This window comes from Microcaecilia unicolor, chromosome 6 (assembly GCF_901765095.1).
Source record: "Microcaecilia unicolor chromosome 6, aMicUni1.1, whole genome shotgun sequence".
Classification (NCBI taxonomy): domain Eukaryota; kingdom Metazoa; phylum Chordata; class Amphibia; order Gymnophiona; family Siphonopidae; genus Microcaecilia; species Microcaecilia unicolor.
In genome coordinates this window covers 87,939,970-87,958,942 of record NC_044036.1, presented here as the reverse complement: position 1 = coordinate 87,958,942, position 18,973 = coordinate 87,939,970, and the positions used below count along the sequence as shown (strand labels likewise).

The following is an 18,973-nucleotide window of genomic DNA, read 5'->3' as shown; positions in this document are numbered from 1 at the left end:
ACTATAGAAACATAGAAAAATGAAAGCAGATAAAACCATATGGCCTATTCAGTCTGTTCATCCATGCCATCTACCAGCCATCCCTTCTTCTCCCCTAGAGATCCAATGTACTTGTCTCAAGCTTTCTTGAATTCATACAATTTTCATCTCCACTGCCTTTACCGGGAAGCCTTTTCATGACTTCATTACCCTTTTTGTGAAGAAGTATTTTCTCAGGTTATTCATGAGTCGTCCCCTTTCACCTTCATCCACAGCTTGCTTTCAATTGATGCAATGGAGGTATTTAATGATTTCTATCAAATCTCACCTCTCCAAAATTTTTTCCAAAGTGTACATATTGAGATATTTAAGTCTGTCCCCATACGCTTTATGATGAACACCACTGACAATTTTAGTGGTCGCCCTCTGGACCAACTCCATCCTGTTTATATCTTTTTGAATGTGCGGTCTCCGGAATTGTACAATATTCTAAATAAGGTCTCATTATCACTTACTTTTTCCTACTGGCCATTCCTCTCCCTAATCACCTAAGCATCCTTTTAGCTTTCACCCTTACTTTTTCTACATGTTTGGCCACATACGATCATATCAAATTCCCACTCCATTTTCTTGTAATAATGTTCTTCACACACTAAACTATACCATTCCCTCAGGTTTTTGCAGCTCAAATGCATGACCCTGCATGTTTTAAGCATTAAATCTTAGCCGCCAAATTCTGGATCATTCTTCAAGCTTTTCTGGGCTAGTGAGGACCCTGAAAGGATCCTTACACAAGCAACCATCTTGGTTGAATTAAGGGTAATAACAAAGAAATTAAGCAAGGAAGAGGAAAGAAATTGCACTAATGAGTGCTTACATTTTCTATCCAATGAAAACCACTTTGGGTAGAAAATCCAGAGGTCTGCCACAAAATGCTGCAGGAATCTAATAATGACTGTTATTTTAGAAGGAGTTGCCTATTAGCAACTGCTAAAGAAGTCAGCAGGAATCCATATCTAATGACTCTAACTATAAGTCTAAGAGCGCTGGTTTTATGGTAAGGTAAGAAATAATTGATCATTCAATTCACGGTACTTATCTTAGCTGAACAGCATTTATGTTGATCAACTAAGATAAGTATCCTAGGTTTTGGGAAATGAGAATGCAATGACCGATGTTACAAATAAGGCCATTTCAAAATATTTCTCAAGAATTTTAAAGTAGAGATTTATTAGTAAAAAATTGCATCTATACGGAAGCATGGCTGTTGCTTCATAAAGGAGGAATTTAAGCACACCTTCTGATGGGCCACAAAAAAACTATTTTTGAGTATTTTTAAAAATGTTATACGGTTAGGATATATAATCAGGCTAATTTTCAAAACAGATGGACATAAATCGGCATTTCAACATCCATCTCACAGAAGTGTCCAAATCGGTATAATCGAAACCACATTTTGCACGTCTTTCTCAGAAGTCCATTGGAAGGACGTCCAAATCTCAAGGGGGTGTATTGGGGGGGGGGGGGGGTTCAAGGCGGGACTTGGGCGTTCCTAAGACTTGGATGTCTTTGAACCATAATAGAACAAAGCAAAAACGTCCAGCAGTAGAACTTGGATGTTTTGAGCTACACCTGTTTTTCTTACGAATAAGGCACAAAAAGATGCCCCAAATGACCACTGGAGGGAATCAGGGATGACCTCCCCTTACTCCTCCAGTGGTCACTAACATTTTTGTAGTGCTGGAAATAGTGCACACTGGGGGTGGGAGCTACCACCAGACTGCTGCAGTAGCCTGGCGGTAGTTTTGGAATAGTGAGCAGTAAGCCTGCGTTGGGCCTACCATCATAGTTACATAGTAACATAGTAGATGACGGCAGAAAAAGACCTGCACAGTCCATCCAGTCTGCCCAAGAAGATAAATTCATATGTGCTACTTTTTTAAAATTTGTACTGTCCTCTTCAGTCCACAGACCGTATAAGTCTGGCCAGCCCTATCCCCGCCTCCCAACCACCAACCCCGCCTCCCAACCACCAGCTCTGGCACAGACCGTATAAGTCTGCCCAGCACTATCCCTGCCACCCACCACCGGCTCTGGCACAGACCGTATAAGTCTGCCCAGCACTATCCCCGCCTCCCAACCACCAACCCCGCCTCCCAACCATCAGCTCTGGCACAGACCATATAAGTCTGCCCAGCACTATCCCTGCCACCCACCACCGGCTCTGGCACAAACCGTATAAGTCTGCCCAGCACTATCCCCGCCGCCCAACCACCAGCCCCGGCACAGACCGTATAAGTCTGCCCAGCACTAGTCCCGCCTCCCAACCACCAGCCCCAGCATAGACCGTATATGTCTGCCCACACTAGCCCCGCCTCCCAACCACCAGCACTGCCACCCATTCTAGGCTAAGCTCCTGAGGATCCCTTTCTTCTGCACAGGATTCCTTTATGTTTATCCCACGCATGTTTGAATTCCGTTACCGTTTTCATCTCCACCACCTCCCGCGGGAGGGCATTCCAAGCATCCACCACCCTCTCCGTGAAAAAATACTTCCTGACATTCTTCTTGAGTCTGCCCCCCTTCAATCTCATTTCATGTCCTCTCGTTCTACCGCCTTCCCATCTCCGGAAAAGGTTCGTTTGCGGATTAATACCTTTCAAATATTTGAACGTCTGTATCATATCACCCCTGTTCCTCCTTTCCTCCAGGGTATACATGTTCAGGTCCGCAAGTCTCTCCTCATACTTCTTGTAACGCAAATCCTATACCATCCTCGTAGCTTTTCTTTGCACCGCTTCAATTCTTTTTACATCCTTAGTAAGATACGGCCTCCAAAACTGAACACAATACTCCAGGTGGGGCCTCACCAACGACTTGTACAGGGGCATCAACACCTCTTTTCTTCTGCTGGTCACACCTCTTTCTATACAGCCTAGTAACCTTCTAGCTACGGCCACCGCCTTGTCACACTGTTTCATCGCCTTCAGATCCTCAGATACTATCACCCCAAGATCCCTCTCCCCATCCGTACCTAGCAGACTCTCACCGCCTAACACATACGCCTCTCTTGGATTTTTACTCCCTAAGTGCATCACTTTGCATTGAATTTTAATTGCCATCGCTTAGTAAAAGACCCCTTCAGTGAGATAGTATTATACCAGTGATTAAAGGGAAATGGGACTTGATATACAGCCTTTCTGAGGTTTTTGCAACTACATTCAAAGTGGTTTACATATATTCAGGTACTTATTTTGTACCAGGGGCAATGGAGGGTTAAGTGACTTGCCCAGAGTCACAAGGAGTTGCAGTGGGAATTGAACTCAGTTCCCCAGGATCAAAGTCCACTGCACTAACCACTAGGCCACTTCTCCACTCTGAAAAGTCACTAACATTCACCATATCATTCTGCCTCTTTCTTTTGAATCTATAGAATGCCAATAGCTGTACATGGAGGCCCTACACCAGCCTACCTTTCATACATAACCCCGCTAATTGGAGGCAGCCAATGAATGGTGATGGAATGCAGATTCTGTTCAAGGATCATTGGTGGCATAGGAATAGGCGCAGGTTTTCGATTCAGGTTCCATCTCTGGTAGGCAAGATCCAAGTAGCAGTGCATTCTTGACACTTGGTTTGGAGTGAAACTGTTTGTGCAGTCATCATCTGAAAGAGGGAGAGACAAAGATGAATGTAACATATTATATAGGGTCATAGCTCTGGCTGTGTACTAACTCATAGCTCCTGGTCCACAGTTTTATACTAGAGATGTGAATTTGTTTGAAACAAAAATGAACAGAAAAAAACCCATGAAATCTAGTTTTTTTTTTTTAGTTTGCCATCACTAGTGTGCGCTGTTCAGAAAGAGCATTCACTCTTTTGAAAGAGTATGCACTATTCACAAAGGGACCCTGTTACTAAGGTGCAGTAGGCCTAATGTGGGCCTACCACACGCTTAAAGACCACTACTGTGGGACACACTAAGGCAGTCCATGGTAGTGTTCTACATACTGCATGCTAATCCTGCGCTGGAAAATGTTTTTAATTTTTCTGCGTGGGAAGGGTTTCCATGGGCTTTGGAGCTTTTGTGGGGGTTGTAGGGTCTTAACATGCATTAAGGCCCTAATACCTGTGCAAAGACCCTAATGATGCTTAATGAATTCCCCCCAAATCAATTTACTATATAAGTTAATATGCATTAAAAAGTTCTAGTGTGTGTTAATTTTTTTATTATGCTTAATTTCTGAAATGAAGTGAAAAAATGTTCAAGAAATTGGAGAAAAAGTCTAAAAATGAATTGATTTGTTCCAGCCACATCTCTACTATATGACAAGAATACAGCAAGTCCCAGCTCAGTCTCCGACCATGTGGTCCACAAATCACAAACATGTATAGCAGATCCTACTACTCAAGAATGGACTGAGTCAAGCTAAACAACTGTCAAACCGCTGGTTAAATTAATTTTCTAGTTTAAGGTTAAGATCAAGTTTATTAAAGTAACTCAGAGAAGTGGCCTAGTGGTTAGGGTGGTGGACTTGTGTCCTGAGGAACTGAGTTCGATTCCCACTTCAGGCATGGGCAGCTCTTTGTGACTCTGGGCAAGTCACTTAACCCTCTATTGCCCCATGTAAGCCACATTGAGCCTGCCATGAGTGGGAAAGTGCAGGACACAAATGTAACAACAACAAAAAAACTTAATCTGGAAGGTCAGAACTTGTCTGTTTACATTCAATTAGTTCTATATCACAGTTTTACTGAAGAATAATAAAAGGAAACATTTGAACATGCTAAATATCACTTGTATAATACAATAACAATTCCTTGCTTTTACCCGTATAACTCATGTAGTTGTTGAATGGGGTTCCAGAGAAATGGATCTGGCCACATGTGTCATTGGTAGGCTCCGGATCCCTGCACACTTTACTTTTCGGAGTGGGTGCTGTGTCAGCGCAGAGGTCCCCAGTCTCCATGGATGGTATCGTCTCCCTGCAGGGGTCATCACAGGACTCCCTTTCACTCACCCCTTTGAAGACATGGTAGAGTCCCAGTGCATGTCCTACCTCATGGATCATAGTATTGGTGTGGCCAGGCATGCCATAATAGGATGGATTCAACACCACTCCACCTAAAATAAATAAGAAAAGATATTTGGAGATAAATGTCTTGTAGTACTATCTCTGCAACATCATGATGTCTCCTCTGTGGTATTTTTATTTATGGCTTCGTTTTACTAGAGCCCACCAATAGGCACAAGATAAATCCAAACTTAGTCAAATAATCACAACAAAGCTATCCTAGAAAATATATACTCAAAATTAATTTATTAGCAAACTATCAGAAGGTACCAACCCATGTTATCAACTTCCTCCATGAGTAGTATTCACTGATAATTATCATCAGTCCAATAACTATGCATATTTTTCTAGACATTTCCAAAATAGAAAGCAGTATATTAACTCCTTAAACTTTCACCTTTTTTTATTTTCATTTTTTTCTGAATCAATATTAAAAATACATACCCTTAAACTCCAAAAGGTTCATTTGTATAGGATTCAATAGAGTTTTGAAAACTTATCTATAATAGCTTGGGAGTTATCAGCAAAACAAGAGAGGCCTATCTGATCCGTAAACAATATAGGTGTGTGAAAAGAGCAGATCCTGGAGAGATGTTCTCAAATAAAATTCCTTTTTTCATAAAATTACCCCAAATTCTTTTATTCTCATAGTTGTCCTCTAAGGGCCTCTTTTACTAAACTGCACTAGCGATTCATTTTGAATGGGTTGTATAGCATTTACCACGTGGTAATCATTAGCGAGGTATAGCAAAAGAGGCCCTAAGTTAATTAAATCTTTCATGATCATACTTCCATATGCAACAATAAGTTGATTTGGATTGCCCAGAGGGATCTATCTGTTGTCACATCTTACAACCAAAAGGTAGTAGAATTAGTTATCTGTTTACAAAAGTAATCAAAATTTTTTTTTAATTATTTATTTATTTATTTATTAGGATGTATTTACCGCCTTTTTAGTTTACGGGTGAAATGAAACAGTTCAAATAAACTCTAGTATTAAAAGCATTGTAATGGGGTGTGGGGATAAATGATAAGCCTTTGTCCAATACAAAAATCTATTTTTTATTTAGTTTCCTATCAGAAAGGTTAAAGATCTTATTTATTGTTCTTCCCATGATAAAGGTTGATATCTGTTGTAGAAAATTGTCTATGGTTAAGTGGTGGGCAAAGTTATATTCTGAGCAGAGTACAAAAAGTAGACACAATCATATACATCAAATAAAACAATATCCCCGGGACACAGTTCCCTTATAGTGCAGTTTGATTTAAGAAGTGTCTTTGATTTGGTAGATCATACTCTTTCGTTATATTGGACTTTTTCTGTATCTCAGGTCTTGTCTTGTATTACATCAAAGGTTTTCTAGATAGATCATATAGGGAAGAAATGTCAGAGCCCTAGAGAACTACTTATTGGGTACCCCAGGTCTCCCCATTGTTTCCTACACTGTTTAATATCTTGATACAACCATTAGCCATAAGTCTAGAGAACTCAAAGATCCAATCTTTTATATATGCAGATAATGTTGCTATGGTATTGCCTGCAGGGCATGAATCTGTTCTTTGTGGTTGTTTAGATTTAGTTGATTTATGGGTTTCTGCATTTAAATTGAAGCTTAATAAAGAGAAAGTAAAGTATGTCCACTGTTATTTGAATGATATGATGCTATAAGTTAATAATTTTAAGATGAAACTGGATGTTTCTTCTAGAATTCTGGGAATTGAGGTGGATAGTCAACTCTCGTTAGGTACCCAGGTTTCTCAAGAAGGTAGTAAGAAATTTTTTTCTGTTACTAAAGAAATTAAAAATTATTTGGAAATGTTTTAATCTGTCTGTTTTTAGATTGTTGGTTCAGGTTTTGATATTTTCAAAACTGGACTACTGTAACTCTATATTGGTTGCACAAAGCTGCTGAAGTCTAACTTACAACAAGTACAGAATGCCGTGGCAAAAACTATTTGTGCAGCAGACAAATATGATCACATCGCTCCTTTCTTAAAATGGCTGCCGAGACTTACAAGGGTGGCCCCCAAGACTTCAGCAGAAATCTCACGAGGCTTGTAGATTATGGGCACAGCTATAAACCATGGTTAAGGCCTGAAACAGATGCTGACAGGTCAAAGTCTGTGTGACTCTTGTTTGCCTTCTGGGTGATTCATAAGCTCATGACAACATGTTGCTGATGTTGCTGATCTGTTGAGACACCCTTTGTGCAAACAAGAATGAGGAAGGGGCGAGGGTGCAAACAAGTTTTGCAAGATAAGAAGAACAAAGAGTTCAAAAGTTTAAAAAGGCATACCCTTCCGATCCAACATAAATGCCTGATCTCTGCGACACAACAACACTAAAGTTCGTAATGGTCATGAAACAACTATTCCGTTGTACGATTCCTTTATGTGGGCCTACCACATGAATCTTATCTTACCACAACAAAACCTTGTATTTGTTTACTCCGGAGTCTGCAACAACTCTCCGGCACTATGTAAGCCACATTGAGCCTGCAAATAGGTGGGAAAATGCGGGGTACAAATGTAACAAATAAATAAATAAGATAGGGAACAAAGTAGTTCCTTAGGAAAATGACAAGGCATGATAAGGTTTTCCGAGAATAGCTAATTCTATTAGCAGCATTTACAGTAAGTACTAACCACATTATTATCATATATCCAATAGGTATTAACCACAATATTATCATTTCCAATTAGTGTGATTATTGTCATATTACCTATTTGTGTGTCTTACTACTTTAATGAACATATATATGTGACTGTACGGAAGTATTTCACTGGAGAGTCAGACAGTTAGCACCTCTGTGCAGCAGCTGTTCTCCCAGAAGCAATTGCTTATTATACTTAGAAAAATAAAGAGTTTGATTGTTTTTACTCCCTTGGGGGAGGCCACTCCTCTACACCCCTTGAGTGGAGGAGTGGCCTAGTGGTTAGGGTGGTGGACTTTGGTCCTGGGGAACTGAGGAAGTGAGTTCAATTCCCAGCACAGGCAGCTCCTTGTGACTCTGGGCTCCTTGTTTTACTCCCTTGGGGGAGGCCACTCCTCCACACCCCTTGAGTGGAGGAGTGGCCTAGTGGTTAGGGTGGTGGACTTTGGTCCTGGGGAACTGAGGAAGTGAGTTCAATTCCCAGCACAGGCAGCTCCTTGTGACTCTGGGCTCCTTGTTTTACTCCCTTGGGGGAGGCCACTCCTCCACACCCCTTGAGTGGAGGAGTGGCCTAGTGGTTAGGGTGGTGGACTTTGGTCCTGGGGAACTGAGGAAGTGAGTTCAATTCCCAGCACAGGCAGCTCCTTGTGACTCTGGGCAAGTCACTTAACCCTCCATTGCCTGCCGCATTGAGCTTGCCATGAGTGGGAAAGCGCAGGGTACAAATGTAACAAAAAAAATAAAATAAAGACTAATTAACAAGCTGCCACTGGAAGTCTTGGCAGCCATTTTTAAAGAGCGATCCAGCAGCAGGCAGGAAAGACTGAGGATATTTCCTGCTCCAAAGAATCCACTGGACCACCAGGGTGACTGCCTTCAGGTATGTGCTGGGAGTGGGACCCTGCAGTTCGGGGGGGAGAAGAGGCAAACCGGCTCACCCTGCCAGAACAACCGGCTCGCAAAATGCAAAAAAATTTAATAACCGGCTCTTGCGAGCCAGTGTAAGCCAGCTCCAGCACATCACTGACTACCTGACACAATTGCCAATAGAACAGATACACTTAATGACACGTCACGAGAATGTCCTGACTTGGACATCTCAATCCCAATCTCTATGTTTTATGTAAAATGGGAATCTATCCCCACAGATTCTGTAAATGGTGCCTAAAATTGCAAGTGATCCTGAGATCCCCATGCAAATTAATTAGTTAACGAGCTAACAATCAATTATTAATGTTAATTGGTTCTAATTTGGATTTACGCGTGGATCTGGCTACATGAGATTCTATAAGGAATCTATAAGGATCCACGTGCAAATCCTCTCGCCAACAGTCCAAAAAGGGGCATGGCTATGGGAGTGGCATAGGAGGATCAGGGGCATTCCAAAGAATTACGCGTGTTCTGCTCCCATATTGAGGGTGCTAGTTGTTTATATGTGTCCTGTGCTCTTTATATAGGATAGGACTACAAAGTGATGTAATTGTAGTTACCTTGTGATAGGCTCTTCCTGAGAACCTGTCCCTGATCCTGTTCCCTGTGTCTTGTGGGACTTTTCCTATTGGCTGGGTCTTGGCCCTCTGTATGTGGGCTGTAGCCTGCCCCTTTTCTTTCTATTTTGGAGTGTAGAATGTGTCTACAGCATGGGTTTCTAAGAACCGGAAGCTAACTTTGCTGTACCTGTTGCATACTCCCCTTTCAAGCTACTGTAAATAACCAGGATTTTACCAGTTTAAAAGTATTCACAGCATTTACTCCTGGCTCCCCTGGTATACAGGGTGAGCTGGAACAGACTCCCAGTTCTGCAAGGCAGAGACTCTTGTCTAGCACATCTAACTGTAAGTTATTTCCCTTTGTTAGAATTTGCATTAAAGAAGATTTGGGATCAAGAGTTCTTAGTCTTCATAGTGATTTTCTATATTCTGATTATCTGTATGCTAATCTCCTGAGTAACGAGAGCCTTAAAGGTGCTGTTCATCAATGTATACCAATGGAAGTCAAGTTGATGATTTGAATGACAACAAGAGACAGCTACATTGAGATACCGAGGGTGAAGTACGATACTGGGACGGAAGGAATACATTCAGCAACTTTTAAATACTGTAGGAACATTCGATTCAGAAGATCCTTGTAATAAGTTTGATGGAAGTACAACATATTTGAGGGCATAGTGCACCTCGATTTTGAATGGACTGACATAGAATTAAGAACTTTAAAAACAATTAGAAGCAACAGGAGGATATATTAGAGATAAGTTGTATTGATATTCCTTGGAACAAACGGGACAGCTGGAACCTTTGTATTATACGGTCCCCAAGGATCAAGTGGATGAGAAGAGAGGTTGAATGAGAAGAGAGGGTGTAGTAGAAGTGTGAGAGTAAGTGAATGGATGGATGCAAGAAAACCATAAGGAACCATAAAAGTTGAAAAGGTTTTTATTAGTTTGCAGTTGATATAAATAAAGAAAGTAAAAACTTATAAATAAGTAGTTACTTAATTGTTAATGCATATTCATTGGGGAAATCCTAAAAACCCGATTGGATTGTAGCCTTCAAGGATCAAGCTTGCCCATCCCGTACTAAAGAAAAAAGTTCGCCACCTATTTCATCTACCTTTATAACTGTAAACCTGCACTGAATTAAGCCATTCTATTTTTTTTCACAGTGATTTTGATTGATCATCTATTATTAACAGATGCTGTTAATGTTCTTTATCAATTACATCAATAATGACTTAATATTTTTATATACTAATAGAAAAATGTAATATGAATTTAACATTTTTAAGAGTATACATAAAAGTATTCAAAGCAAGAACCGGCTGATATTCAAAGAGAGTGAACCATCTGGTTAACTCGCTTCTTGGTGGATAACTGGTCATTTTCAGCAATATTTAACTAATTATTGCTACTGAAAATGACCAGTTAGCACTGGAAAAAAAAGCTGGCAATGTTGGGGGCATTCTGGGGCATGACTGGTTAAGTCCCGCTATTCAGAACTTAACTGGCTAGGCTTGGGGCTAGATTCTATATATGGTGCCTAAACAATCTATGCGGTAAACTTTTCCAACTAAGCGTATTCCATAAGTGGTGTCTAGATTTAGGCACGGTATATAGAATACGCATATTTGATATCCCAGTGCCTAAAACTACGCGCCTCTATTTACACCAGTCATGCCAGCCAGTGTTGAAAAACCCAGAGATTCAAAGCCGGTCACTGGAAACAGCCCAGCATTGAATATCTGGGTTTTTCAATGCCAGTGGAAGGCAGTCAAAACACTGCCTGCCACCGGCGGAATATCAGGGAGAAAGTATTTTAATCTGAGCTTCCTAAGGGGTGTTTTTAATAAGACATGGTAGAAAGTGGCCTAAGGTGCCCTTACGTGGGTCTTTCCCGCACCCTAAGGCCTTTTTTAAAAAATATGTTTTTATTTATTAAACATTTAACATAATTCCAAAGCGCACTTTGTCAAGCAATACGCCATAATTTACAAAGAAACAAATATTCAAGGGAAATCCCTCATCTGCAAAAATGTTTATAGGCACAATATGGTGGGAACTGATACACCATTCCTAAAAAGAGGAAGATGAAACTAACGAAGATAAATAAGGGAAATAGCACACAAAAGATCATACAACTGCATCATTACTTTCTATAAGTCCAAAAGGTCTCTATAGGTCATTTTTAGGAGTTCTTGCATTCAAAAAAGATCGAAATTGTAAAGGATCAAAAAAATGAAACGTCATATTATCTATCTGAAGAACACATTTACATGGGAACCTTAACTGAAATTTAGCACCCAAAATCAAGGCTTCCTGTCTCATAGACAGAAATCTTTTCCTTCTTTCCTGTGTCGGTCTGGAAACATCCGGAAATGTCTGAATCTTTTCTCTCAAAAGAAGAACTGGAACCGATTGTCTCAGATAAAGTCTTATCAAAGCCTCTATCTTGAAAAAATACAAAGGAGACCAACAAGGTGGTCCGAAAGTCCACCTCATCTTGCGATCTCTCTAAAAGCGCTGAGACATCCAAACTATCAGAAATCACATTCACCCCCACTTGGCCTTTTGATCTGGCTTCTCGAGCTAATGAAGATGGCAAATAATAAAGTTTTTGTATTGGGGGAAGCCCGTTTTCAGGATATTGAAGAACTTCTTTTACAAATTTGTGAAATAAGTCCCTTGAGGAGCTATATTTAAGAAAAGGAAAGTTTAATAATCTCAAATTCAGTGACCTAGCTCCATTTTCTAAGTTCTCCAACTTACGGTGAACCACATCAGCATTCTGCAATAATTTACATTCCACCTCTTTGACTTCAGATAGAGATGTTTCATACTAAGGCCTTTTTTCATACTAAGGCCTTTTTTATTGTAGCAGTAAAATGGCCAATTTACCTTTGTTTTGCATTCTTGGCCATGTGAACAGCCATTTTAAAAATTTACCACATTAAGACTTACCAACAGGTGGTAAGGGCTCACGTGATAATCCTGTGCTAATAAGTTAGTGCATGGTAATGTAGCTGTGCTGACTGATTAGTGCAGAAATGCCCACTTTCTGTCCCCAAATATATCCCCTCAGTGAAAAAATAACGTTTTTTTAGAATGCAATTGGTGCTTGTACATTGCAAAATTACCACAAGACACCTCAGTACGTCCAGCAGTAAGCCTTTTTCAGCTTCAGTAAGCAAGCACTAGTGCTTACTTCAGCTTAGTAACAGGACCTAAGTCTTTTTCCCATTGGAGAGTATCAATAATGAGATACAATTGATATTGCTAAACCCTGTCAACTAGCCTAAGCAAGGCTTAACTTGTGGCCACTTTTCCCTCTCTCTGTCCTATCTGGAATTTTAGCCATGCAGGAGTTCCATTATTTCCAACATCTGTAGAACCATATGTGCTGTAGTAATATGGCCAAAGCCATACTGCTGGCCTGCGGACAAACTTCTTTAACTTAGCTCCTTTCTGCTGGCATAGTTTATTTGCAGTACTTTTTTCCTTGACATCATCTTTATTTTCCTTCTCAGTATTGATTTTGTTTTCTCTAGCTGGGAATCTTCAATTTCATTTTACCTCTGGAAAGAGGCCAAAGCAGATTTTATAATTATTTCTTCTGTCAGCAATATCATTCGGGGCTCTACTTTTCTTTATATGTTTTGAGACATATTCAATAAATATTTTACAGTAGGCACTGAATAAGAAAACGCTCTTTCTTGAGTAAGGCCTTTGGTATGTTAGCTGTCAAGTCTCTGTTTCTAGTCTGTGCTTGTCTCCCCTCCTATCTTTCTTTTTTTTCTATCTTTTTGTTTCTTAAAGCCTCTATAAATAATATTTATTAAAAAGGTCTTTGCAGCGTACAGAGAATGTGTGCTTAATATTTAGACTTTCTGGTTTGGTTGAATTTAAACTCACATGCCAAGTTTCTTGCATCAGGAGATGGTCTCCCCCTCTCATGCAAGGAGGAATAAACCCCTGTGAGATGAGGGAAACTGGCACAGGAGATAACAGATGGGAAAAGGTGCCAATTCCAGCAATGGAGAAATCATATGCATGGTCACTGCCAACTGTAGGGGGAGGAGGGTGTTGTGTTCATGACCTGCACCAGCTGTGGAAGGCAAGTGCAAGCAGAGCTGCAGCCACCCATGAAGGGGCACATAACCACCTGCATAGACATGGAATGCAAGAGCCTGTCACAGGCAATATAAATTAGAAACCAATGCTTTTATACACTATAATATGTGTCTGCTGTGCTTTCAAATTCTGTATTTGAAAAAGGGATGTATATGGCCATGAGAGAAAGAAAGTTCTGTGCAGGTTTGTAAATGTGAATGGGTGACTGAGGAGTCCTTTTAGAAAGGCATGCTGAAGAATGACCTGCGGTAGTGTAGATGCATGTTTTGGGTACACGCAGAATCATTTTTCAGTGCATCTGTAAAGAATACCTTTTTTAAAAAATTTTGCCGAAAATGGATGTGTGGCAAAATGAAAACTGCCGTGTGTCCATTTTGGTTCTGAAACATTATCGCTAGCCATTGACCTAGCGGTAAAGTCTCACGCGGTATCTGGGTGGTAATGACCTGCGCGCGTTCAATACACACATCCAAAAATAGAGGGCCCCCTTCACTAAGCCGTGTAAGGGTCTATGTGCACCCAACGCTTGCCAAAATGAAGTTACCATTTTTGGTGTGCGTCCGATACACGCATCTGAAAAATAATTTTTATTTTCGGATGTGCTTATTGGACACGCACCAAGTGGCATTTGACACGCATAGGTCATTACCACCCAGTTACCGTGTGAGACTTTACCGCTAGGTCAATGGCTGGTGGTAAGGTCTCAGACCAAAAATGGACGCGCAGCAATTTTCATTTTGCCACATGTCCATTTTTAGCAAAAATTTTAAAAAGGCATTTTTTTACAGATGCGCTGGAAAATGATTCTGCGCATGCCCAAAACATGCGTCTACACTACCACAGGCCATTTTTCAGCACACTTTTGTAAAAGGGCACCCAAATTATTTTTCGGATGCGCACCAAAAATAAAATTACCACAAGAGCCACGTGGTAGCCAGGCGGTAACTCCATTTTAGCATCCGTTGGGCGTGCGTAGACATTTACATGGCTTAATAAAAGGGCCCCTGAGGGTGTCAGAAAGAGGGTTCTCAGAAGATAGATAAAAATGAAGATGATAGTATGTAAACCATTAGAGGACTGTGAGAGTCGTAGAAACAAAGAAATTCAGGGTTCGCTCTTTCCTCACTCAGGCTATTTGGGAGAGAGAAATTTTTCTGGTGGGACAGTGTCCGCATGCATATTTTATTTTCTTTATTATCAATACTTTAGTACCTCTGACCTATGTGTTTCCACATGTCATTTTGTCATTGTGAAACAGTCTTGCTCCTTTGCACAAGCAAGAAAATAAAAGAGGATCTCTCCCCTCCCTCTGAATAGTTTTCTGACATGAAATAATCTTCATAACTTACACATTATCAATACAGAGCATAAGAGATAATACTAGCAGTAATATTTATAATAATACAGCTTGCTGACCTCATCCTGACTATGTCTGAGGAAATTGGCAGTTATCTTTCTGTCAGGCAAGAAGCTGGTAGAAATATATAACTTCCCAGGAGAAAAACGTAAAAGAAACGTAAAAAGAAACCAGAAAAAAAAATAATCAATAATAAAATAGAGCTAGAGGAAGTCAAAAGAATATCAATCAATGCCAGACGCATGCTAACATATTGTACATTACCCCTCCGAAGGGACACCACCTTGTAAGTGGTGGAGGGGCTTCCGTGTTTCAATGACTCAGAGGGCTATGCTGAAGGGTTACCCATATCAGACAGGCCTCTGAGGAGAAACCAGACAAAGAGTGTCCCAAATTAGGGAGAGGGGAATGATGGTGACCTGAAACTCCTACACTCAACGGCCCAGCTGTCCTCTGAAGTTCAGTTTCTGTTCACTTGAAATTTCCTCTCTGCATTGCAGTTGCCTTAACAGAGGAAGGGGACAATGGGGGGTCAGCCGCCGATGACCAGCGTTTTGTCCCCTGTGCAGCAAGTGTGGGATCGCTGTGTGACGAGCTGCCCATAGATGACTGGGTTGATGAGTCCTTTGATTAGCGCCGACGAAGGAGCGTCGATGCTCTTGGACCTGGAAACAACTTCATCGCTCAAAAATCATTTAACCACCATGCCCAAAGGAGTGGAGGAGTGAGTCAGGGGTGTATGCTGAAACGGAAGTCGTTTACAGCTGAACCCGTGTCGGCGGTGCTACTCCTAAACCCTTAAGAGTTATCAGCTTGGAGTTTTTGGCTCCCGTGGAGGTTGCATTGAATGTAATCTGGAGGGTGCTCCAGGACCTGACGGTGGTAGAGAATGACTTTGCTTCAGATATAGTCTTGTTAATGAGCCACATGGATAATCTAATCGAATCCTTTGAGAATATACAGCAAATGTAGTTCTACTGAAGTAGGAAACGGTTAAGATTTGAAAATGATAAAAGACCAGAAAAATTTGAACAAAATGAATATTGTTACAGATGATTAATATCGAGATTGTTGTTTTCCCAGCGTTCCGGGTATGACTCCTAATGTTTTTTTTTCCTATGAAATGATTCCTCTTAATATATTAATTCAAAAGGAGTGAAGCCTGTGAAACTGGGATTACTTTAATCAGCGGGAATTGGATTGGAGATTCAAGGGTTTGTATTGTTAAACAATTTCTGGTTTTAAAAGGGAAAAAAAATGAAATCAGGTGTATTACTTTCACTAATATTGGACAATAAGTATGTTTCCAATGAAATTGATGGACTATGCACCGTTATGGTCTTGAAGAAACCAACCAGATGATCAATGTGGAATAATGATTTAGATAAATAATAACTGGGGATAATTGGGTTAATACCTCGTTTTCTTTGTTTGCTGTTGTTTAAATTGATCTCCTTGTCTTGTTTCACTCTCCCTATTTATTTTGTGGTCTAAGAAAGAGAAAGATTGTATAAAATCCATTTATCTTGTTGAGATTGTTTTCTTCTAATATTGTTTTAATATACAATCATCTCTGTTTTACTGTTTTGCAAGTGATCCTTGTAAAATGAAAAAATTATAAATAAATGATTAAAAAAAAAAGAGAATAACATATTGTACATTAATACAAAGTAGTTCTTGCGCATCCCAAAAATATCTTCAAATAAAATGTCACAAGTATGGGAGGTACCAAAGGTGTGAGGGAGAGACAGGTATCTTTAATTACAAGTTGCATAAGGAATGATATTTTGTAAGTAGTGTTTTCTCTCATAAATAATGTATCAGAGAAACTGTGCTGATCATGAAAACATTTATTCCCTGAGAAGATGCTAGGGTAAAATCGGTAGTACTGTGAGGCTGCCGTGAAGGGCAGGAGCGAGCGGGGGTTGCTCCTTCCCCCTTCACCCCTACTGGACTACCATGAACTTTTAGGTATGCAGGTCCCTACCCTGAGTGGGGGGGGGGGGGGGGAGTCAGGAATGGGTATAGACCTAGGGAGGCTGGGAAGAGGGCCTTGCCTTGTCAGGGGATGGGTGGCCATCTTTTGTTTCAATAATATGGTTGGGGACGCCCAAATCTCCACATTTAGGTCGACCTTAGAGATGGTCATCCCTGATTTTCGGTGATAATGGAAACTGAGGACGCCCATCTCAGAAACGACCAAATCCAAATCCTTTGGTCGTGGGAGGAGCCAGCATTCGTAGTGCACTGGTCCCCCTCACATGCCAGGACACCAACCGGGCACCCTAGGGGGCACTGCAGTGGACTTCAGAAAAAGCTCCCAGGTTTGCTGAGCCCCCCCAACCCCCCCCAAAAAACCCACTCCCCACAACTGTACACCACTACCATAGCCCTTATGGGTGAAGGGGGCACCTATATGTGGGTACAGTGGATTTCTGGTGAGTTTTAGAGGGCTCACAGTTTCCTCCACAAGTGTAAAATGCAGGGGGAGGTAGGAGCCTGGGTCCACCTGTCTGCAGTGCACTGCACCCACCACTAGACTATTCCATGGACCTGCATGCTATCCTAATGCACCTGAGTATAACATCTGAGGTTGGCATAGAGGCTGGCAAGTAATATTTTTCATCACAATTTTGGGGGGTGGGAGGGGGTTAGTGACCACTGGGGGAATAAGGGGATGTCATCCCTGATTCCCTCCAGTAGTCATCTAGGTATTTAGGACACTTTTTTGTGCCTTATTCGTTACAAAAACAGGTCTAGCTCAAAATGTCTAAGTTTTAGCCCTGGATGTTTTTTGTTTTGTTCCATTATGGCTGAAAAATGTCTTAAGTCTTAAGAATGCCCAAGTCCTGGCCTGAACACGCCCCTGACACACACCCTTGAGATTTGGACACACTTCTGACGGACTTCATATAAAAATGTCTAAAAATAGGTTTCAAAAATACTGATTTGGATGTTTTTGTGAGAAAAACATCCAAATGCTGCTTTATGCTACTTTTTAGACGTTTTTCTGTTTTGAAAATGAGCCCCATGGTCATATTTTATCTTCCTAAATATCAATCGGGCAGCTGTATTCTGTATCAACTGAATTGTGCTCAATAATGTCAATAAAATACCTATATATAGTTAATTAAAACAGTCCAGTTGCAAAAGAATCAACAATTGGACAATCACTGCATAATAATTCCTGGGGGGACATGCGCAAACTAAATGAAGTTGTTTAGGTTTAAAGACAGTTTTCCTTGATCAAACTATTAATCTGGGAATGCCTACTCAATGTGGAGTCTAACAACATACCCAGATCTCTGGAAGATTTTCCTACGACTAGAGAAGCCCCGGCACCAATTGGAACACAGTGCGGAATATTATTCAGATTTGAACTAAACCAAACAATGTTGGTTTTCCTAGCATTAAATTTGAGAAGCTAAGCTTCCATTCCACCCTACCTCTGCCCCCGGATGCCCATAAATTAGATCAGTGGTTCCTAAACCTGCCAGTCAGGTTTTCAGCATATCCACAATGATTATTCATCCATATTTAGTGACTAATATACTAATCTTAACTTTTATATTGTTTAACCAATAGTCAAAATCTCAAATACTTTGTTCAATTATTCAATTTATATTTTTCTCTATCATTTGACATACTAATACAAAAAATACAAAGCATACAAAAAACACAAAATCAAAAACAAATGATGTCCAACATTGCCTCTGTCCCCTTGCGGATACCATCTAAAAGTTGTTGGGACCAGAGATATTTTGGAAATTCGTCTGTTGGAATGCTTGAAATTTCTGCTCAGATGATGTGCAACATTGAGATAATCATTTGAAATTGGATGTTGAACATTTCATTGCCAGATGCAGAGTGTTTGGAAATTGATCAGCTACAAGTGAAATCTTAAGTATATTCTTTATGATTTCTGCATACATGATGCTTGGAATGAATAATTATCACAACTATTAACCGTGGAACATTTCATGTTGGATACAGACAAGTTTGGAATATAATCTACAAACTTACTTGTGATCAAGACTTTTAGATGACATCCGCAATGGGACAGAGGCAATGTTGGACATCATTTGATTTTGTGTTTGTGTTTTTTGTATGCTTTGTATTTTTTGTATTAGTATGTCAAATGATAGAGAAAAATATAAATTGAATAATTGAACAAAGTATTTGAGATTTTGACTATTGGTTAAACAATATAAAAGTTAAGATTAGTATATTAGTCACTAAATATTAAATACTATTGGGCTAATTATTGTAGATTTACCCCTGACGA

At 40.3% G+C, this 18,973-nt stretch overlaps 1 protein-coding gene across 1 annotated transcript in view; it reads right to left on the bottom strand.

The window, feature by feature from the left end:
* PAPPA2 (pappalysin 2) overlaps positions 1–18,973 on the bottom strand; it is a 440,672-nt gene that overhangs the window by 264,553 nt on the left and 157,146 nt on the right. The window contains 2 exon segments of the mRNA XM_030206931.1: positions 3,453–3,645; positions 4,811–5,104. Of these exon segments, the coding sequence (XP_030062791.1) occupies positions 3,453–3,645; positions 4,811–5,104 (487 nt within the window).